Source organism: Neophocaena asiaeorientalis, unplaced genomic scaffold (genome assembly GCF_003031525.2).
Source record: "Neophocaena asiaeorientalis asiaeorientalis breed wild unplaced genomic scaffold, Neophocaena_asiaeorientalis_V1.1 scaffold248, whole genome shotgun sequence".
NCBI classification, from domain to species: domain Eukaryota; kingdom Metazoa; phylum Chordata; class Mammalia; order Artiodactyla; family Phocoenidae; genus Neophocaena; species Neophocaena asiaeorientalis.
Genome location: NW_020185320.1, coordinates 557,203 through 581,219, shown reverse-complemented (window position 1 = coordinate 581,219; position 24,017 = coordinate 557,203). Strand labels below are relative to the sequence as shown.

At 39.3% G+C, this 24,017-nt stretch overlaps 1 protein-coding gene across 1 annotated transcript in view; it reads left to right on the top strand.

Annotated features, from left to right (window-relative positions):
• The first annotated feature begins 1,096 nt into the window (after positions 1-1,096).
• Positions 1,097-24,017, top strand: part of ZNF292 (zinc finger protein 292) — an 89,376-nt gene continuing 66,455 nt past the window's right edge. The window contains exons 1-2 of the mRNA XM_024733701.1: positions 1,097-1,791; positions 1,991-2,187. Coding sequence (XP_024589469.1) covers positions 2,020-2,187 — 168 coding nt within the window. The 5' untranslated portion in view covers positions 1,097-1,791; positions 1,991-2,019. The remainder of the gene's footprint in view (positions 1,792-1,990; positions 2,188-24,017) is intronic.

Sequence of the window (24,017 nt, the reverse complement as noted above, 5' to 3'; positions counted from 1 at the left end):
TAATGCTCAGAAGCAATTTGCTAATCAAATCTTTTTGGTTTTAGGGCTATCATGGGCAGGAAGTGGAAATGACCTACATTCTTGGGCTTTTTGTTTTTAATCAATAAGTGGATACATTTCTCTTTGAATATATTTTCCTTTCTTCTTTTTTTTTTCTTTCTTTCTATAGATTAGGTGTGGTGTAAACCATAATGCTTGAAGTGAAAATGTGTCTTGCTAGCCTTTCATGCCTTAGATGTCCTTGAATTTACTGGTATATGTGGCTAATCTCATATTTCTCATTTTTTATATTTTAACGGTTATCCTAAGATAACATACATTGGAGAAATCTTGTTTGGACATCTAAAATACTTCACTTGGGAGAGTGAGCTGCAAATATTAAAATCCATTAGCTGCCTTAATTGTTGCTTTTTAAGCTCTCAGTGATACTTTTACATCTTTGTTCCTTAGCCCTTGAGTGTACTCCCCAGCCTCTTCCATTTGTAACTATTTGAAGAACCTGTATTGTTAACATGTAATATCAGCACACATATGCTGTACTATTATTTTAGCTGATAATGGCCTTTATAAGGGGTTCATTTGTGCCCACTCATCTTATATAATGGCACTTAAACATCACCATCACTGATGCATTACAAACATTCATTCTGGACAACATACTGTCTAGAACATTTTCTATTAATACTAGAAATCTCCAGATGCCTCATCACTATCATTGTTTCTGCATTTCTGTAGACAAGTTGTAAGAAAGATTAGCCTTTTGTCTAATTTTCTACTACTAACAAAATATTTGTTTTATTCTGAACTTTAGGCTTAAGCACTTGAATTTTTGTACTACTTCTACTGTTCTGTTCAAGTGCCAAGTGTTCATTCGTTCCAGGTTGTAAATAAAATATGGTTCAGAGTGCCATCTCTATTTGCAGCACCAGGAAAAAATGCTGTTGAATCTGTAATAACTCTCGATAACCTTGTTCTTTTATTTTAGCAACTTTCCCTCCGTTGTGATTTTTAATGGAGTCCTTATTGCTGTCTTTTTTTTTTTCTTGACCTACTTTCTTTTCAAGAGCTTTCATATAGAGCGTGTTTTATGTGGCGGTGATTTCTGTAGTGTGCAGGAGAGTCTTAAATCGCGGCGGAACAGATTAGTTGGCTATCAGTTATTCCAGAAATGTTTCCGTGGTTTAAAAATCACCTGGTTCCAACGTCCACAATTTCACAGTCTGAAATCTTTTAAGCTATGCTTTTCATGAGTTTGCTCCGTTCTCCAGACTGAGGATTGTACCTCATTCTGCTCTGACCCAATTGTTATTTTTCTTTGTTGCCTCAACCCCCTAGAGATTGTGTTTCCAAGGGAGAGGCGTTCTTGGGACTGACAAGGAGGGGAGTGGGACGAGATCTGGTACCTCAGGCACTAGATCCCTCCTCCCTCTCCTGGTGAGAAGTCGGAGACAATTTTGACAGTTCATAGTCCCGCTTTGGCTCTCACGCTCTTGGTCCATGGGTGGGTTTTACCTGCTCCCACTTCCCCTGCCTCTGGCCTGCCTTCGGGCCAATCGCAAATGCAGCCCTTGCCCCAGCCCATCCAGAGCTCTCCCTCACCCGTCCTCTTGGGGGACTGGGGCATATGTCCGTAGAAGGCTTCGGAGACTGGGGAAAGCCACGCCGGGATCCGGACGGTCGAGAAGAGAGCCCCTCCCCAAGCTTTTCCCCGCGTCGCGGCCCTCACGTGACCGAGAACAGGCCTCCACCGGCCCGCCCATTTCGTCCGCTGCTGCCCACTTCCCGCTGGGGGTAAGTAAACCGCGGTTTTCCGTACAGCCCAACCCCGCCCTCCTCCTTTCCCCTTCCCTTCACCTCCCTCGGGTTCCCTCGCGCCACTCTCCCCGCCCCCCATCCTCCCCACCGGGCCCTTTGTACGTGCTCGGCGGCGTGCGAGCGCGCCCGGCACGTGACCCCGCCGAACGTGGCATTGTGTTATCACGTGACCCAGGTGCGTACGCGACGGAGCGGGGTGTGAAGATGGCGGACGAAGAGGCCGAGCAGGAGAGGTTGAGTCGCGGCGGAGGCGGCTGCGCCGCGGAGCTGCAGCGCCTGGGTGAGCGGCTCCAGGAGCTGGAGCGACAGCTGCGGGAGAGCCGGGTGCCGGCCGTGGAGGCGGCCACGGAGTACTGTCAGCAGCTGTGCCAGGTGAGGGCGCCTGGGGTCCCCTCCCCCTTTCCCCCTGCTAGAGGGGGAAGAGGGCGAGTGAGCGCTTGGCTGCCGTGCGGTGGTCCTCGCTGCCTTGGCACCGTCTGCGCCGCCGCCCGGGCGGGAGCGGGGGAGTACGAGGAAGGCGCCTTTGTGTGGCTGCCGTTGTGGCGGTTGTTGTCGGCGGCTCCCGGCTGGGGGAAGGGAGTTGTGGTCAGGGCGGAAAATCCCCCCTCCCCTCCCCTTCCCCGAACTCGGGACTGCGCGGTCCCCGCGGCCGAGAGATGCAGACTGCGAGGACTGGAGCCCTCTCCGCCGTAGGAGAGGGTAAGGGGGGAATGGAGGCCAGGTCCCCTTCCTCCTTCTCTTATTGTGCACTGGGGATTACCGCGCCCCCCGCCTCTGCGCCCCCGCGTCCCACTCCAACGGGCCTCCGCCCCCACTGGTTTGATTCCTTTGCCTCCTTTTGCTTTCATCCGTCCCGCCCCCGGCCCCGTTCTCGCTGTCTCCGGGCCTTTGTTGTTCGAGTTTCGCCTTAGGACTGAAGGGGCCTTTGTTGATGTTCCGAGGAGCAGTCCCCGCCGACCCCTTCTAGCTGGGCGAGACGTTCGGGGGTAGGCGGCGCGGAGGTTGTCCCTTCCTGCCTTTACTTGTTAGGAGCACCGCTTCCATGGTAAAGGTTGCTCTCCTCGGTGGAGAGAAGCTGTCCCTGTATGTGTATCCTAGAGTCGGATGTCGCTGTGCAGCGGCTTTTCCAGAGTCCGCTTCTCTTTTGCCTTCACCCTTGGAGGAGTGTGGTTTCCTCTCTGCCCTTCCTCTGCCGTCTCCCCACCCCCCTGTTACTTGGAGCCTTCCCTGTTTGGCCTCCCGGTGGAACGGAGAAGACAGAGGTTCATGTGGACCCGTGCTCAGGTCAGTTTCAGGCCTTTCTTCCTTTTCTTGCACAAGGACACTGCTTTTCAGTAACTGCGTTCTAACCAGGATTTGGAATGTTAATAGCACTGTTTGCTTGATAGAAATCGGGGAGTTCGTGTCTACATTTGGACTTGATTACCTACCCTCCAGTTACGTTTGAAATTTCAAGGTGCTACTGCTGGCTGTGGTCAAGATTTTGGTTAGATTATCTTCTTGAGGAAGAAAAAGAATTTATACGGGTCACATTTAGAGTTAGCTTGTGAACATGTCATTATACAGAAGTTGTTTCGTTAAGATACTGAACTTAAGGTCGAACAATGGTGGACCGTTTTAGCATGTCACAGTAGATCACATTTTCACTTTTAACTTTTGGCCTCCAAGTTCTGAAATCTTTCTTTATAAGATCAGGGGTACTTGATCCCATACCCAGAAATTCTCCATCGTTCTGTGCACCTTATTGTCGCAAATTATTTGATGGCGGTTATCTTAAAAAGCAAAACAACAAAAAAACTTTGTGAGATTGCATGGTGACTTGTCTGGGAATAAATGCAATGTGAAAGCCACCCACTTAAGGTAATACAGGTCTGGTGAATACCTATGGCATAATTAGATTCTGTCATTCCTTTGAATCCTAGTTTTAAACAATTGTTGAAATTTACTAATTTCACTATCCTGATCGTAAACACTCATTCTTAATTGGTCTTTCAGATTTAAAAGTTTATCTTAGATTAAAAAAAACTTTAATAAGATGCCCATGAAAGGAACTCTTTCATTTGTAAGTAAAGTTAGCTTTTCAGTCAGTGAAAAGTATTAAAGTCTAGCTTTGCTGAAAGACATTTTTCAGGTAACAGTTCCATTGATGGATTTAAGGCTTATTGCTCTAAATAGTCTTGACCAGCAATATGTATAATCAGGATTAATAATTCTGGGAAAGTGGAATCTCATACAAGTTGGAGTTAATTTGGAGGATATGCAACATCAGATATTTGTCACTTTAAAATCATTTTTAATGTATGAAACAGTATTCCTTTTTGTCAGCATGAAGGTAATTTCCTGTATTAAGTGATTAGTCTCACAACATGTAAATTGCTTTTATTGAGCAGTGCTACATGAAATAGTAATAAAACAAATGCTGGGTTTGTGGATTTCAAAAATGACATATTGCATGCACTAAAATCCCACAATAATGTAAATGCATTTAAAAGTGATCTCCATTATTCGAATAGTAGAGTGTATCTGATGTTTTAAATTCCCTGTAGAACATTTTATATATATATAGTTTATATATATATGATAAGTTTCCAATTTGGTCTTGCCAGATGGGAGGTAACTTGAAACAGTTGTTTCTTTCAAATTGTATCATAGCCATTATTATTAACATTTTGCTACGAGTTGAGCAGAGCAGTGGTTAACAATTACAGAATTTATTGGAGCAGTTTAAGAACAGTGCTAGAAATACTAGGAGCTAGAAATTATATCTATGTTTCTAACCTGGAGATTATCATTTCACTTTTTCTATCTAAGGTTTTCCTGTAAAACTGGGATAGTCACATGCTTCAGGAAGGCAAAGATGAATAATATTTGTCAGAGTTAGTGAGCTTCAGAGTTAATATTCTGCAAGTGTTGATGCTTAGTGCTTTTAAATGTGAATTAGTTTATATTCTGAATTTTTACCTCAACAAAAGGTGAGTTTCTGGAGAATGTAGTGAAACCTACAGAAATAAAGTTGCTTACTCTTTCTAGTTTATAGATTTTTCTTTCTTTTTGAATGAAGTGTAGGATAGTAACAGATTTCTTGAGTTCTGAGAAGTAAAATAGAAATGAAAAACATTTAAGTTTTTCTTATTGGTAACTATTGTGTTGCTGTTTATATTAGTTTGCTTCCTGGAAGCATGTCCCACTTTTATATGAACGTTTGCTTAAAGCTTAAGAGTAGGAGAAAGGGAAGGTGGTAGAGGATGGGCATATGGGAGTATTTGTCAGAAAATCTTAGATTTCCTTATATCTTTACAAGCTAGCTGTAATCTGGATAATGTTTAATTTTCCTAAAAGCAAATTAGAATAAGAATATAGGATAACCAGAAATAATTTATTGCATTTATTTGTTTCAGTATCATTATATAAAAACAGATTGTAGTTGGAACTTATGGGACTGTTCCATTGTATTAGACTAGGCCAGGATTCACTCACTCATTCAGCATTGTTATTGAATACCTACACCGAGGGCCAGGCAACCATGAGCCTGGTCCCTGGCTTCAAGGATCTTACAGTGTCTGGAGGAAGGTAGACAAGTAATTTTAGTAAACTGTGATTTATATCTTTTATATGGAAGGTTATTTATTTGGGAGTTTGAACAGAAGCATTCCAATAGGAGAATTGTTCTAAAAGGATTTTAAAATGATTCATTTAAAAAGTTAAGCCATCGTAATAGTTGAAGAATGATTTGTTGGAGCATGGTGTTTGTTGACAGCATTACATACTGGACTGGATGACTCGTTGATTAATACATGAGTTGTGACTGTTTATGGTTGTTTACCTTCTGGTGACAGTTATTTTAAAAGGTGGAATTGCAGTTGTGGAAATATGGTTTTGTATCATACACACACGCATGCTTCTTACCTTTGTTCATACCTTAATTCATATAAGCAGCTTCTCAACTGGGCATGGTACTGTTTCCCACTACATTTCTCTCTTAAGGACATTTAGACACACGTGGGGTCAGTTCGGTTACTGCAGTGACTGGGGATGTGATAACTGGCATTTAGTGCCCATGGGCCATGGATATTACATTTTCTGAAGTGACCAGGACAGTCCCACTCCATTAAAATTTATCCCTCTGCCTAAATACCCACAAGTGCCCTTTTGAGAAACAGTGACCAGAAAGAAGAATATATTAGGATTTTTTTTGTCCTTATGCTTTTTCATGTTAATATAGTTATATTAAGAAATGCAGTTAATCTGGAGCAGATCCAGGTCAGTGCTTTTCAACCATATATAAATGCACACACTGAGCTTCATTGCACATTGAACTTGAAAATTTCTACTTTCTTAGCAGAAATTATGAGCAATTACTTAAACAATTACTAAAACAATTCACTTTTACTAGGTTAAGGAGGGTAGCAAAGTCAGCATACTTAGTTATCCTGATTAAAGCAGAGATTTGACCTTTTGATAAAATTGAAATTATGTGCTTTTAAGAAAGCATTTAATGCAAGGACTAGGTTTAAATGTTAGGGAATATAAGATACAGGAGACTCTAGTAGGATATAAACTAATAAGATTTAAATATCACTTCAGAATGACAATTGAAGACATGTCAAAAGGCTGTGTATCATTAACATATTTGCTTGATTTTTTATTCCCCTTTTTTAAATTGAAAATGTGGTACATTAAAATGGTTTTTAAAAATTCAAAGACCAAGAAAGGGCATACACTGAAAACTTGCTCTCCTTCCCACCCTAGGCCTCCAGTCACCTTCCACAAAGACAGTCCCCTAATAGTATTTTATGTGTCTTCCCAGAAATGCTGTTTACTCTTCTTTTTTTTCCGGCACGCGGTCCCCTCACTGTTGTGGCCTCTCCCGTTGTGGAGCACAGGCTTCGGACGCGCGGGCTCAGTGGCCATGGCTCACGGGCCCAGCCGCTCCGCGGCATGTGGGATCTTCCTGGACCCGGGCACGAACCTGCGTCCCCTACATCGGCAGGCGGATTCTCAACCACTGCGCCACCAAGGAAGCCCTACTCTCTTTTTTTTTTAATTAAAAAATCAGGACATACTGTATACTGCATCTTTTTTTTTTTTTGCGGTACGCGGGCCTCTCACTGTTGTGGCCTCTCCCGTTGCGGAGCACAGGCTTCGGATGCGCAGGCACAGCAGCCATGGTTCACGGGCCCAGCCGCTCCGCGGCACGTGGGATCTTCCCGGACCGGGGTACGAACTCGTGTTCCCTGCGTTGGCAGGCAGACTCTCAACCACTGCGCCACCAGGGAAGCCCTATACTGCATCTTTTTTCTTCACCAAAAAAAGGTATCTTTGAGATCATTCTGTAGCTGCCCACATAAATCTATGGCTTTCTGTTTTAAACTGTGTAATAATTCTAGTCTGCAGCTGTGTCTAATTAATCAGTTAATTGTTGGTGGTTATTTAGAAGAGTAAGTTAATTTTGTGTGTAGTAATTTCAGTAGAGTTCAGAATAGGTAGTAAGCACATCAGGCTGGGTTATCAGACAGAAGGCTTTACTAAAAAGGTAGGATTTGACATAGACCTTAATGCCTTTATTAACTGTGTTTAGTGCCTTGTTGGTATAAGAAACAAATGAAATTAAAACTGTTGAGAACTACTGTTTAAATTGTGCAGTTACAGTATATCTTTGTATATATTTCTTTCATCTGTTTGATACAAGTTGATTCTTTTGTTTGTCTGCATGTTTTGCTTAGCTTTAATGGTAGAGGCAAAAATTTTGAAAATACTTAAATATTTTCCTTGAGAAACTCGACTTTCTTTTGATTATTAGAGACCATCTTAAGTTAATTTGTAGGTCACTTCAAATCAGAAGATAAGATAGCTTGCTTGTTAATTAGTGATAATTACTTTAGGTATTGAGGGAGTAATAAGTCATTTAAACTTTAAAAGTTTAGGTAATGCTCAGGGGAAATAATTTGTTAAGTGTTCATAATTAGTATGATTGCATGCTGGAGATATTAAATTCTGCTTTCCAGAATATACTTATACCAGTTTTAGCAAAGGAAAACTTTACCAATTTTTCTTGCCTCCTTCTTAACACTTCTTGATCCTAAATTAAAATGGGGGAAGAGGTATTTTGCAATTGCCATTCATGATATTTTATATGACTAATCTGCAAAACCAAGGATTTTTGAAAATGTATGGTCTTAACTGTATGAAACTGCTGCTGTACTTATTTTCCTGGAGATTCTGTCAAAGTTGAGAAATTACCTTATTTTTCCCAACTCCCACACGTAAATTCAGTTCATAAAATAAACCAATCAATGTGTGAGTAGCCTTGCTTATAAAATGGAAAGTTTACTTTTTATTAATGTGTTTGTCAGACACGCTGTGTAACTTTTAGCTATTTATTGTTTTCCAGGAGAGCCTCTTGATTCATTGTTTCTCTTATCATTTAGAGTTGCACAGTGTACCTCATAGGAAAAAATGTTACCTTTTCCCACCTTACATATATTTAGCCAAGACGATTTGTTAAAGTTCAATCAGTTACATCTTAATTTATTTTAAACATATTGAAATTCCTCTTATATGGGAGCACTAAGGGAGCTATGGAGAATTATGGCATGGATAGAGCTTACAAAATCTGGTACATATATTAATAGTTAAGTAAGTAATACTATTAGATAGTAAAGTATCTAGTGATTAATACAATAAGTAGAGTGTGAATTAAGAAAACTAGAGCATTTTAAAATTACACTAGCTAAAAATTGAAAGGAAAGGAAAGGAAAGGAAAACACTATTTACATTGGGTCTTGAATGTGGATAACTAAAGTGGGAAGGATGGGAATAAACCTCAGAGATCTGGAACAACTTTTCAAACTGGCATCTTGGAGAAAAATGTCATGGGTTGGGATGAAAAATAGGATAGAAAAGGTAGATTAGAACCAGACTTAGAGTTTAAGATCCAAACCAAGGAATTTTAACTGATCCTGTAAGCATAGATAATATATGGTTACATTTCTTAAAGACTTACCCTTCCAAGGTTGAGGCATTGAAATTTTAAAAAGTTCAGAATGTTAGAGCCTTTGGTTTTTCTTGAAGTATCCTGTGTCAGTTACTGCCATGTAACAAACTACTCAAACACACAGTGGCTTTAAAAGAACAGCCTTTTTTATTACTGTTCTCAAGTCTATGGGTCTTTTGGGTCGTTCTGCAGTCAGCTGGTAGGTTGTCTGGGGCTGAATGATCCCAGATGGTCTCACTCATGTGTCTTGTGGTTGGTGGATTGGTTGAGGGGCCCCAGTTAAGTTGGCTCATCTCTGCTCCACTCTTACCCTCTAGTAATGTAGCCTGAATTTCTTTACTTTGCAACAGGAAAGCCAGTTCTGTAGCACAACTGCTTTTCAAGCCTCTGCTTGTGTCATGTTCGCCATTGTCCCATTGCGTCTAGTAGTCATACCCAGCCTCTTCGTGGGTACAGGGAGATGTGATGCTTCAGGGAGCAATTTTATAACAGTCTATGACATATCCCACTTCTGTTTATTCTCCAGTGCAATTCCGGGCACTTTATTGGGTGAGATTTTAATTTTTTGTTTCTATAGCCGCACCTCTGCTTTCTTTCTTGTCATACATATTCTGTCATCAAAGCACATCCAATTACTCCTTTTCTCCTTGATTGGCAAAAGGCATTTCTATTCCTGCTTTCTAATTTAAATTTCCAAATAGAAGAAGGGCATCCCACTCCATCACTGTAACTTTGGAAAGTTTGTGGAACAACTTCTTATTTGCCGTGGTTCTTTACCTTAATATTAAACCTGGTCTGTATGTGGTGTTTTGTGTTGTCTCTACCTTGTACAGTTTAGTAATAACATCCTAGTTCTTGTCCTAATATTTGAACTTCTTTTTCCTTTTAACTGATGAACTTGCTTTTAACCTTCCATTCAGTTTGTGAAATTCCCCCAACATCCTGCTTTTATCCTTCTACCTCAGTGGCAGTCCAGTACTCATGACAGTGTTTCTCAAATTTGTGTTTGCAGAAACCCAAGAGAGTTTGTAGATTTTAGAGTTACTCAGCTCAGAGTAAGATGTAACTTTTTTTTTACGTCGCCACTTAGTTGTCCACTGAAAAAATTATCACAAAAAAATACTTATCTTTACTGTGTGTGATGCATTCTATTTTCATTTACTGTTATTGTTTTTAAAAGCTGCTCTTGATTTTATGATCCATTCATACGTCATAACCAAGAAATTGGAAAACACTGCTTATAGGGAGTCAATGGGCTCAATTCAGTAATAAGCACAAACATAGGTACTCCTAAGTTGTAAGGTGGCCTTCTAGTCTAGTTGATTCAGAAAATTCATAGTTTTATTTATGAGGAGCATCAAAATTAAAATACAATTTTAAATTTAAATGACTGCTAAAAACCCAGCATATGTCCATGGAATCAATTTGAGAAATACTGGTACATAGGATCAAATCCAAATTTAAGCTTGAGCCCAGTGGTCTCCGTGCTCTACTGTTTACTTTTTAAAAATATTTTCACTGTTCAGCAGGAACTTTCTGCTCCATCTAAATTGTTCATTCCTCATTTTACTGCCTTTGTGACTTTGTTCAGAGGAGCAATGTTATGCAGTGAAAAGTCAAATGGCTTTGGGTTCAAATAGGAGGTCCCCAACTATCAAGACAAGATTTTTGCTCATGCTTTGTTTGGGGTGAGGGTGAACCTTGGAGTTAGAGTCTAGACCAAACAGATTGAAGAGGAAGAGAATTAATGTTCAAAACAGGCACTGTTACGCTTTACTAACAATGAATTGTTTAATCTGAAGACTTGTGAGATCATAGGATTAAAAAGCGTTTAGTCTGTTTAAATATCTGTTTACCCAAATTGACTTTTAGGGCCTCATCATTGCTATATAATACTTGTTCAGTATGACATTGATTTATCAGAAAATGTTCAGTTTTATTAGGCATTTGTTTAGGAAGACTGAGATATATGGTTTAATGGCTAAAATGAAGCAGTTCTTTAAAAAATGAATTTCAAATATATGGATAATATATTCGTGTGGAACATTTGGCATCCTTATTGATGCCTGACGTATAGGCAATGTTATGTTTTAAGTTTATCACTCCTAGATACAGATTTTACATTTAGAAAGAGGTAATCTAAATGCAGAAGTAGTAAGTAATTGACTTGATCCCCATCCCAGTCATTTTTTTTGTTTGTTTTTTTGGATTGAACCTCCCCCGCCCCACTCCCCTGCAGTGAAAGCACCAGGGAATTCCCTGCGTGAAGGTATTTTCTAGGAAGGGTTTCTGAGTGCTTGTCATAACTGTTGCTCCTTAGTAATTCAGAATGAACTCTAGTACGTAAAACTGAATATGTTGGCAAGAACGAGTCGGACCTAGTATATTTAATATCGTGACCTATTTAGTGTTTCTGAAAAGGCAATCTGATGTTGTAAATGCTGCCTAAAGAGAAATTATTTTTAACACCAGAAGACCTTTGAGGATTTACGTATCTTGAATGAAAACATTTGTGGTGTTTGGTGCCCCTCCTCACCGAATTATCTTTTATAAATCTTGTTTTAGTTGATGAAGAAAACCTACCCTCCAGATTCTTTCATATATACTTTGCTTGACAGCTCATTAGATACTGTAGATTAAAAGTGTTGGAATTCTAAGGACACCAATTTTAATTTTCATGAATTTGTTTATTGTGACCTTTGGCATGCTACTTAAGACTTTTCTGGGGTTTTTTTGTTTGTTTGTTTTTTATCCTTGACATGGAGATGCTACAGACTTTTGCTGGTTGTTGGTATAAGAATGGATCAAAGGCATGATTATTTAAAACGATTGTTGTTGTATAAAGTAACATTTTCATTTACATTTAGAGACTACTTTGGAAACACCTTTGATGTTTTATACATGATAGTGACCTAGAATAATGTTATTACATTAATAATTCTATCATTTTGAAGTCATCTATTATTGTCATTTTGAAAATAGCATTAGATTACTGATTAACCAGCTTGTTTAAAGCCTACATTTTAGAGAAGGCAGGATTAGATTTTATAATAATTTATGAAAGGTCTTTTTGTCACGGGGGGCATGCAGATTACTCAATGTGTGTGAATGTGCCAGGAGAAGATTATTGGCTTTGCAATTAAAATCTTTCCTTTGTCCAAAATTTTAAACCTGGGATTTGAGAGGCTGGGATGAGAAAAGCTAGTATTTACCTAGTAACTAAAAGTATAGATTTTGAACTATGATTAGAATTCTAGCTCCCTTACTTCTGTGGGATTTCAGGCTTGGTTTTGTGCTCATCTCTATCTAGACTGGAGGTAAGAATAATATCTGCCTTAAAGCTGGTGTGATTAAGATATAATGTTTGTTGAGCACTTTGCATATTATGATGCTGGAAGCACACAGCAAATGTTAGCTATTAATACATTTACAAGGACTAGGTCTGAAACTTTCTCTCATAAACAAATATTAATCTTAGTAAAATACTCTTTAGTTTATCAAACTTAAAAAAAAAAACAAGGGGAACTCCCTTTTCCTTCCCCCCCAAAGTCTTACCTGAAATCTTATGTATAAAACAGAAAAGTTACTGCTGCAGAACAGTTTGACAAGTACAGTACTAATCCAGAAAATAACAATGCTATTGCCAGGGGTTGTAAAGGGAGTTCAAGCAGAGTTCTCTTCTGCTGTTATTTTCTTCTCAAATGGTTCTTTTTTCTTATTTTCCCTCATTCTACTGCTTTTCTACACTCTCCCAAAAGATAATGAATGTTCTTGTCTTAGAGGCATAATAAAGCCATCACTGAAGACTTTAATATATTTTATCTTTAAAGACTTTTAATTGTGCTGCTTATTTTTGTTTTACATACCAAGGCACACTAAATAAACTCATTTTTTGGTACCTAAGATTTAAAATAAATTTGCTTCTCTGGAAGCGTGACACTGATGTGAATGTCTAAATAGAGAAACTGTACCTTATCAGAGAAACAATAAATATTAAATAATAGTGAAACTTATGCATGAAACAGTCCCACAGATATACTTAGTGCTTACGTTTAATTCGGCCATCTTATATATTCCCTCAAATCTTCATCTCATGCTTTCTCTAGATCTTTTATTTTCTTCCTTGGGTTTCCAAAGAAGTGGCTGTTCCCTGGCAAGTGGATCTTTTCGTCTGTGCACCTTCTCAAAGAACCTTTCCACTTTCCTGTTTCTTCACAATTTTCTTTCTATCACTTCTGTCCTTTAGCCTACAGAGATGGGTGTGTGTGTCTTTCTCATCTTTTTGCTATGTTGATCATGTCTTCAGATTTCTCCCTTTTCTCTGACCCCTTCTCTCCACATATGAGATGTCTCCTATCCTAAAAATGTCTTTCTCTAACTCTTGTTTTCTAGTCTTTCTTGCCAGACGTCTTTGGAAAAGTACCCTGTACATTGCCTTTATTTCTTACCTTCTGTTGCAGTTTGGATTCTACCCCTCACCACACTGGAGAAGACACTCTTTTGAAGGTCACTGCTTGGCATATTTGTAATACTTTATTAAATTTAGACCCAAGTAGCAATCCAGCAGCTCAGACTATTTCATATACCTGCATATTGTGTTTAATAAAATTTAATTGTTAGCATTTTAAAAATCATAAGCTTTCATGTTGAAATGAGAGTGTTTGGCTTTTCCTGGAAAATCAGAAGATCGGGCAATATTGGACTCATGCATGGCTACAGGCTGAAGTGGCTGCCTGCTCAGCCTCTGTTGGCATTTAAAAGTGTTTGTGACCCCATGTTAAGTTCATCTCCCTTCAGTTTATTTACACTGCTCTCCTGATTCTCCTACCTTTGTGACTGCTCCTTAGTCGTCTTCACTGACTCTTCCTTTCACCGCTGGAAATGCATGGTAATTATTAGCTAGTATTAATATATTTAAACGGAGTAGATACAACATTTCTGAATTTTTTTGTGGCATTTCCTCAGTGTTCTTCTCTTCCTTTCACTCTTCATTAATGACCCTCAACCATTTTCCCCATCTCATCAACATATCTGAGACAGGACTCTAATCAGAAAGTGGCTCCTGAGCCCTGGTTGACAGTCGTGCTTCACATACTAATCTTCAGCAGGCATCCAGTCTGACAGCATCTCCTGTCACTCACTCTGGATAGGATTTCCAGGGGTCCATTCTCTTGGACCTTGCCACTCTTCTTAGCTCTTGACTCCTGCTTCCAGCCACCTGTGGAACTCTTCCTCGTGAGTTCAGTAGGTACTTCTAATTAAACAAGACTGAAATTGAACTCATCTACTTTGCTCTCCACTCCCCACTCCCCACCAAAAAGAAAGCCTGTTGGTATTGGTGACATTCCTCCCTTCCCCCTCAAACTTAGGTTTTGAAATCTTGAGTCATTTTTAGCGCCACCTTTCACCTCCACAGCCCAGTCACTGAGTTCTGTCAATTTTTTTCATGCACTGTTTCCTGTATCCTTCTCTGGTTAGATCTGATATGCTATTATAGCCACTTAGTTTCTTACAACAAAAAATACAACAAACATTTTTTTCATGAAGGTACTTTTCTGTTCTCCATTCTCTCCACTAATCTATCTTCTTCTACATTGTCGCTAAGATTATGTTATCTTTTTAAAGCTTGGATATCATATTTTTAAAGACTTTTAGAAGGTAGCACAATGTGGAGGAGCTCAAACATCATGAGTTGAAATCCCAGCTCTACCGTTTACTGACTATGGGCTCAGTTTCTTAACCTATTAGATGAGGATCGTAGTATTGTGAGGTAAATGAGGCATCAGCACAGCACCCCCCACATTAGTAAGCACTACATAAAATGCTGTTCCATGAAAAATAAAATTCAAGCTCACTAGCCTTACATTCAGGGACTTTCATGACATGACACCTAGGATGCCAGCCTGGCTGATTGGCAGCCATATCTCTTCATTTCTTTTTTATATAGAGCCTTAGGGGTTTGTAGTCTGTTCTTATACTACAGTTTACGTAACTTCCCTCACCTCTGTGCTTTGGCTCCAGCTTTCCCCTTTAGGATTTCCTTCTTTTATCAACCCCATTTCTCCATATTTATTTCCTTCAATCTGTGATGAGATTATGAGGTATTATTATCTTTTTCATGAGGCTTTCTTATACTTCTAAATGGATTTAATGGCATATTCCCCATCCTTCTTATTGAACTGTATTTTTTCTGGCTTTTATCATAGTTTTTCTATATTAAGATTGTCTCCTCGCCCTCTCCCCAAACTGGAGCTTCTTAAAAGCAGGGGCCATGGCTTAATAAGTGATTAAATCTGTTAAATGGTTGTCTCCTCTTTTTTTGCTTGAATAGGCTGGTTTTAAATGTGGGGTGAATTTTGTGCTCATAAGAGGCCATTACTTCCTGAAATTAGTTTTCTTCTGACCACAGTTGTTTCATCTCAATTCTGACATTGGGTTTCTGTGTTCAAGGCAAGGATTCAGTTGGACCAAATATATATAGTTTTTATAAAGCAAACATGAATGAATGATAAGTAGCAGCTCTCTTAATAGCTTGCGTTCATTAAATGCTGATTGTGTGCCAGGAACTGTTAAGTGTAAGTGTGTGTGTTTGAGAGGGAGAGAGAGGTTGAGAGAGATGAACTCATTGTAATCCTCAACAACCCTCTGAAGTAGGTGGTTACTCTCCCTATATATGAGAGACTGCTGAGGCATGGAGAAGTAAAGTAGCCCAAGTCAATTAACTCAGACTTAATTTTTAAAAAACAAACAAAAGCAAAACCCAAACTAAGTAAAACTTTTTTTTCTTTTTGGGAGGAATATATAAGTGTTAATTGTTGAAATTTGTTTTAGGGCACAAAGATAATTTACAATAGTAAAATTTAATCATTTGAAACTAAACCTCAGGAAAGCAGAGCAATGAATATAAGCAGTTATTGTAGTGGAGTTTGAGTAATAGTTTTATTTAATAATGTGTTAAGTAAAGTTATTTGTTTAGTAGTAGTGAGAATCTTATTAGTTTTGAATTTCTTTGAGTAATGTATAGGTCTTTTAAGGGTAATCAGTACATATTTATAAATTACAATGAGGGCAACTTGTTGAAGAAATCTGTTACTAATCTCCAAATATAACTAAGATCAATTCTTTATTTCATTGGATTAAGGAAAAAACTGCATTTGTATTGTGTTTGGCCTTTTTTTTTTTTTGCGGTATGTGGCCTCTCAGTGTTGTGGCCTCTCCCATTGCGGAGCACAGGCTCTGGACGCGCAGGCTCAGTGGCCATGGCTCACAGGCCCAGCCGCTCTGCGGCATGTGGGATCTTGCCGGACCGGGGCACGAACCCATGTCCCCTGCATCGGCAGGCGGACTCTCAACCACTGCGCCACCAGGGAAGCCCATGTTTGGTCTTTTTATATGGTGTAAAGAGGTGCCTAAAATCCATGGGGAAAAGTAGGTCATCAGCGGTCTTTAAGCTGCTTTGAATTGGGTATCCTACCAGTAAACATTTGAATAGGAACCCTTAGTATGGGAATGTCTCATAAATTTCACACCCATGTGCACGCGCATATTATTTCAGCTTATATAGTTATTTGAGTCTGTTTGTTAAATTATAAAGTTTGTTTTAGATAGATTTCATAGGAACAGTTTTTTCCCCCTCTCTACCGCATTTTATACTCTGTTTGGAAACCTCTGGTTTATAGTGCTGTGAGTAGCTGAAGTTTCTGAGATATGTTATTAAATGAGTGCTGATTTATTTTCCCCATTTTCATAGTGTACTGGAGAAATGACAGCAGTGACCCAATCAGAATTTTTTTCATATTGTCTTTTAGGCAAATTTAATGTAATGTGTATTTCCAGTTTATTGTTTCTGTCATGCTTTACCCTTTTTGAACATCCCTGAGTATTGAGTGTGCCTGTTACCAGATTCTCTCTTAGCTCTGAATCAACTGTTACTTGCTCTGTGATATTGGAGCTTGGCCCTTTAAGCATTTCTCTGTTGATCAATGTTAAGCTGTGTCAGTAGAGAATGCTGAAGGGCCATTACACAAAGAAGGGGCTTCTGTTTGTGTTTCTTGCTGATGCTGCTGCTGCATGACTGCTAGTGGCACATATAGGAGGACATTCAGTGGTCCTCTGCCCCAGATGAGTGCCCCGAGTGGACAGGTTCTTCGTGAGCTCACAGCCCCAGCCCCGACTTTGTGACTTGCCTCACCACAGTTCTGTCACGGACATTGCACACCCCGGCCACCAGCACCCCACTTTCCCTGCGCGGCTGCTTGAGCTGTACAAGGTTGTTTCCGTGGCCCTCCCCACGCAGGTACTGCTTGCAAGCAGGTCCTCAGCTCTCTTTGCAGACTCACCTACCGGCCACTTAGGCCCAGGCAACCTAACCTGGCAAACTTCTTTGCGATTCCAGTAGGCTGTAACCATACCTTCTCCAACAAGGTCCAAACCCTAGCTTTGGGGAAGAGCCCTCCTTCAGGTTTGTTTTTTTCCTTCTGGTACTCTCTCAGTTCTTGGGGATTCTTCAGAGCAGCGGTCCCCAACCTTTTTGGCAGCAGGGACCGGTTTCGTGGAGAGTGTTTTTCCACGGATGGGGGTGGGGAGGGGTGATTCAAGCACATCACGTTTATTGTGCACTTTATTTCTGTTATTATTACATTGTAGTATATAATGAAATAGTTATACAGCTCACCATAATGCAGAATCAGTGGGGGCCCTGAGCTTGTTTTCACCTGCCACCCACTCGTAGGCTTTTGAAATGAGTCTGAAAGCAGTTCATTTATTATGGTCTCTGTGCAGTCAAACCTCTCTGCTAATGATGATCTATATTTGCAGCCGCTCCCCAGCGCTAGCATCACCGCCTCAGCTCCACCTCAGATCATCAGGCACTGGATTCTCATAAGGAGCACGCAACCTAGATCCCTCACACGTGCAGTTCACAGTAGGGTCCGAGCTCCTATGAGAATCTAATGCCGCTGCTGACGTGACAGGAGGTGGAGCTCAGGCGGTTATGCGAGCGATGGGGAGCAGCTGTGAATACAGATGGCGCTTCATTCGCCCGCCTGCCGCTCCCCTCCTGCTGTGCGCTGGTACCGGTCTGTGGCCTGGAGGTTGGTGATCCCTGCTTTAGAGCGCTGTTTACTTGTTTATATGTGTTACTCCTCTGTTAAAATTAATAATTCTTTATGTGAAACTTTCCCTGTTCAAATTACTGTGTGGTTCCCAGGTTTTTGGTTTGACCCTATCTGATGCAGTGGGCTAAAATGAGATAAAGTGCATACTGAGCGTAAAAACTGTATGTAGATTAGTACCAGTACTTTCTGCCTTATACACATTGCCTATTTGGTTCACCTGCTTGCTAGTCCATGGAAAGTAGCTCTGGTATTTAAAAAAATACCATGGTTGTAAATTCAGGTTTTCATTCTAGTGGGATTATAATTATGTTGTAGTGGTCCTTAAAAGTCACTGGTCCCAAAAATTGTTGAGGTAAGGGAATGGAGTCATTGTGTTTCATAGTTAAATATCTCTTATACTTTAAACAGTCAGGAAACATCAAGTGATAACTTTTCAATCCTATTAAGTTATTGGCATATTTATTGCTCAAAAAATTTCCACCTGGTCTTTTTTTTTTGGTAAATTAGCAAATGGCAGGCATGAGTTATCTTTTAAAAAAAATTCCCCAAGTAGGAGGTTGGGTTAAAAGAAAAACACACCCACACTCCCAGAGGACTGGAGCTGTTGAGACAAGGAGACAAAGAAGTGCTGTTTTGACTAATTTCTTCGCTGTGCTCACTTGTTAAATGGTTTATTTGTAGACATCTGAATTTGATTCTGTTTAATATTTTCATATTTGAATTTTCTTGTGGATATTTAAAATCAGTAGCTTTGCTGATTTTAAGATTCCTCTCATGTCTTTAATAACATTTACCACATGTCTGCAGCTATTGCTGTACAGTTGACTAAAGTGTTCTATTAATACTACATTCATTCCCAGGAAGTTTTCTCAATTTTCCAGTTACTGGATTTCTGACTTCCACTTTGGTTTTTGTGAACCCTAGTTCTAGCTTTTTCTTTGAAGCAGTGATATATACTTAAAATGGATGATGATAATGTTTCCAGAAGTTGAAGGAGAAAAGAATAGAAGTAAATTAATGATCAGATTATTGATTCTATAGGAAATAATTTTGCTATATCCAGTAACCTTTACACTGGTATGGAAGTAATGAATCTGCATAGTGTATTAAATAAATTACATTATTTTTTAAAAGTTAATAAAACAGTAGAACAGCAGAATCCTATTTGAGGGGTTTCTTACCTCCTGGTCCTACTGCTTTAACTTCACTATTTGTGACAGCTTTGGGTAGAGATATTATTGAAGATAAAACTGATGGCCCTGACTCTGTAGATGATGATTTTCCCAATGGAGCATTTATCCAGTTAGTATTTTAAATAAAATTTTAAAAGCAAATTATATTTCCTGTAGAGGAGCCGATTTAAAAAAAAAAAAAAAACCCTAGCTTATAATTACTATGTATACAGTGAGTGCTTTTGAAAAGAAAAAAATGTGCTTTTTAATAAAGTTACAAATAGGAGTTTTTTCCCCCTGCAGTGGAAAGAATGGTACATTATTTAAGTCTTTGACGTGACATTCAGTAAAGGTGTGATGTACTAGAGAAAGATTATAATTACAAAGAGGTGAGTCTCCTCATCTTAAAGGAAAATAGAATTCTTTGCAACAGTAAAAATAATAGGAAAATAATTTATAATATGTATTACTATCAAGTACATTTTTGTTTCTTGCTGGTTGGTTCCTGCAAGAAAATATAACATGAAATTGAAATACGTAGTATATGTTGTATCTTACTAAATGAAATTCAAGTATATTGTATATATTGTAACTTACTAACAAGTTACTTTTTTTAAAAGCTCCCTTCAGGTGACACGGTATGGCAATTTAATTAACACAGTAATCGTTTTAATTTTGTTGGTGTACCCTTGGTATTCTTTTAGAACTTTAAGCATACTTTTCTGTGTTGTTAGTGGACGTAAATTCCCAGCTAATCACAACAGTCTTTTTATTAGCAGAGTATGCTTTAGTGTTATTTTGTATTCTAGGAACAGGATGCCATGGAGGAAAGAAGGGTTTCCTACTATTTTTCTGAGTAGTAGGCAAGCTTGCTGTCCGATTTAGAAATAATAGTTGTGAGCAGTTTTTTTTTTTTTTTTGGCGGGGGGGGGGGGGCCCTTAACTCTTGCTGTCCGATTTAGAAATAATAGTTGTGAGCAGTTTTTTTTTTTTTTTTGGCGGGGGAGGAGGGCTCCTTAACACTTCATTTTCATTCCTTCTCCCTTCCCTGCCCTCTTTCCCAAGTAACCACTGTTCTCATATTTCTGTGAGCCCCACTTTGCATCCTCACTCAAACCCCCTATTTCATCAGTGTGGGAAAATGCAACTACCTGTTAAGGAACATCTAGACTAATATGTGGGTATATCTTAAGTAGATAAGGTTTTGAGCAGATAAATAAAAATGGGGAAATATGGGTAATTTGAGGAAGGATAATTTGGAAAAGAAGGGTCTTCAAAGAGACATATCACACTGTTGCTGTTATCTGAGTTCAGTGTTTGTTTTTTTTTAAGAGTTGTTTCTGTACTCCTGAACTCATAGTTTCTCTGAAAATTTGAACTCAAAAAATTTTTTCCTAACTACTTTTACAGTACAGCAAGGGTTGATGGGGTAGATGAATAGGGTAAGATGGGAGCCTTTGGTATGTATGGTTTTGTAAATTCAGGATTCCAGTTGTGTCATCATCACTCTGATCTTTTCCAGTTATTATGTGAGCAAATAACTTTTTTTTTCTAATCCTAATACAAATAATAGTCCAAATTTTAAGGGAAAAATTAATTAACTACAAAAATGTAGTAAGTTGTCAGTCCTCTGACTTACATACATAAAATATACAGATAATTATGGGTCCAGATAAATCATGATAAATACCAGTGAAATGTAAAGAAAAAATCATTTTTTTCAATAACTCTCTTGACTACATCTCTGGATTCCGAGGCGTGGACACTTAGTACTGGAAAATATACATGTCCATAGCCAGATCTTCAGCTGAAGGGCTGTTGGATGAACCTATTTTGTGGACAAATGTTTGATATTTATTGATGACCTAATGTAGCTTAGTGCTCCTGTGTTAAAAACTGCTTTCACTACTTAACTGTTTGTCTGTGCTAGCAGTGACAACACTAGATGCCTGTAAACCCCAGGAATGTCAAATAAATGGAGCACTTGGGTAGGGAAGGAGCAGTGAAGAACCAGAGAGCTCCTCCCTGATTTCCCAGTTGCTACCTTCCTGCTTTTCACTGCTACGTGGGTTTCTTGACCCAGTATTACTAGATCTTCTGAGTCTTCCAAGAAGAACTAGAAATCCAGATTTTTATGTGCATGGTCCCAATTTTGAAATATTGGCATCTAATTCAAAATGTCTGGGGGGGGAGGTGGGGAAACCCGAAAAACACTGTGTGAGCCAAGCAAAACATGTCCAGGGAATTTAAATTTATTCCTGGATATTTTGAACGGTCTATAGTTTGCCAGAAACAGTACATGGAAAAACTCCTCCCCCAGAGTGAGATTTGGTTATGATTCCATCACTGTCCATGTGTTTTCCTTCTTCATTTGCATCTCTGGAAATTGTAGTCTCCTGAATGCATCTGGAAAGAGGTATGTACAGATGGCTAATATGGTAAGAGGGGGGAAACAACTCAGGTTACTTTCGCACCTTCTTTAGAATAGAGAGCTCTCCGAGGTGAAGATTCCTATTGGCAGATACCTAAGAAATCTCTTACCATCCTCCTGGTCTTGTATTTCTGCTGTAGGGCTCTATGCATTGTTTAATTTATCCTGAGGCCGGACAGATTTTTAACCAGTATTCTAAGTTTCCAGAACCGTTTAAACATTGTATATATCCAAGGGTGGTTATATATCAATGTACCAGTGGAAAGACAGAGGAGGACAAATCAGATAATATTAGCTTGCAACCATGTTTATTTGAAACTTGGGTGATTAAAGAGTTAAAAATATAATTATGTTAAACTAGGTTTTAGAATGTCAGTATTCTTGCTTAATCTTTTGCATTATCTAAGAAAAATTCTACAGTTTAGATTAATACATGGCCAACTGTATTATCTTTTGTTTATTTTAGAAAGTACTTCACTTGTTAAAAATAGCCAAATATCAAGCTTGAAAATGAACATATTAATGAAAAATTTTAACAAATAAAAATGTTTTTTTAGAACACATTTCTTATTAGAATAGTTTTAGATTTACAGAAACATTGTGAAGACAGTACAGTGAATTCCCATATACCCCAGGGCCAGTTTCCCACATTAGTCACATCTTACATTCGTGTGGTACATTTGTCACAGTTAATGAACCTTTATTGATATAGTATCATTAAAGTCCATACTGTATTCATATTTTCTCAGTTTTTTTTTTTTGTTTTTTTTGCGGTACGCGGGCCTCTCACTGTTGTGGCCTCTCCCGTTGCGGAGCACAGGCTCCGGATGCGCAGGCTCAGCAGCCATGGCTCATGGGCCCAGCCGCTACGCGGCATTTGGGATCTTCCCGGACCGGGGCACGAACCCGTGTCCCCTGCATCGGCAGGCGGACTCTCAACCACTGCGCCACCAAGGGAACCCTCTCAGTTTTTTTATCGTAGTGTTTTTCCTGTTCCAGAATCCTATCCAGAATACACATTACACTTAGTTGTCATATCTGCTTAGTCTCCTTTGTGCTGTAATGATTTCTCAAACTTTTCTTGTTTTTGGTGACCTTAAGTTTTGAGTACTGGTCAGGTATTGTGAAAATGCCTCAATTGGAATTTGTCTAATGATTTTTTCTTGATTAGACTGGGGTTAAGGTTTTTTGGCAGGAAGACCTCACAGGTAAAGTGCCCTTGTCATCACAGTCATATTAAGGGTACCTGTTAACAATATGACCTAACACTTGATGTTGACCTTGATCACCTGGCTCAGTAGTGTTTGTAGGTTTCTCCACTGTAAAGGTACTCTTTATTCACCCTTTCCATTATGTACTCTTTGGAAGGAAGTCACTACACTTAAGAGGTGGGAAGTTATGCTCTATCTCCTTGAGCGTGGTGTCTAGATAAATTATTCATGATTCTTTTACATGGGAAGTTTGTCTCTTTTCCCACATTTATTTATTCATTTATTTATTTACATCAGTATGGACTCATGGATATTTGTTTTATACTTTGTGTTATAATTTAACACTACTGTATTTTGTTGCTCAAATTGTTCCTGTTTTGGCTGTTGGGAGCTCTTTCAGTTGACGGGTTCCTTTGGATTACTACCCCCCCCATTTCTGTGTGTGTGTGTGTGTGTGTGTGTGTGTACGTACGTGTTAGCACAGTAAGTCTATCTAGAAGAAAAATTTTTAAATAGAGGTTAAGTTTCTTTTTAAATTTATTTGTTTTTGGCTGTGTTGGGTCTTCGTTGCTGCGTGCAGGCCCTCTCTAGTTGCGGCGAGCGGGGGCCACTCCCCGCTGCGGTGCGCGGGCTTCTCACCGCGGTGGCCTCTCCTGTTGCCGGGCACGCAGGCCCAGCAGCTGTGGCTCGCGGGCTCCAGAGCGCAGGCTCAGCAGCTGTGGCACACGGGCTTTGTTGCTCCACAGCATGTGGGACCCTCCTGGACCAGGGCTCAAACCCGTGTCCCCTGCATTGGCAGGCGGACCCTCAACCACTGCGCCACCAGGGAAGCCCGAGGTTAAGTTTTATATACAGATAATCTTTCCATTTTTACTCTCTTGCTAACCCTAAAACTCCATAACTAACAAAATTCCACTATTATGGTTATGCCCTACTCTCAGCATTCTTTTTTCAGGTACTTTCAGAGGCATTGGTGAACATTATCTTGGAAGTAAAATAAACATTGTCAAGATAAAAGATCCTAGAAGATTTTAAAGTTCTTGAAGCAGTGAAAAATGCCTGTGCTTGCTATAGGAAAATTTACCAGAAAATGGAGGTCTCTTAGGCCAGTGGATATATATTTTTAAGAAGACTGCAGAAAAATTCCTTCAAAGGAATATTTAAATAGCCAGTAAACATCTTTGAAACATGTTTATTTTATTTTTGATCAACTTTAATATTTTTTGATGATATAAAACTCATTTCTAGAAATTGGACCCTAATATATAATCTCTCTGT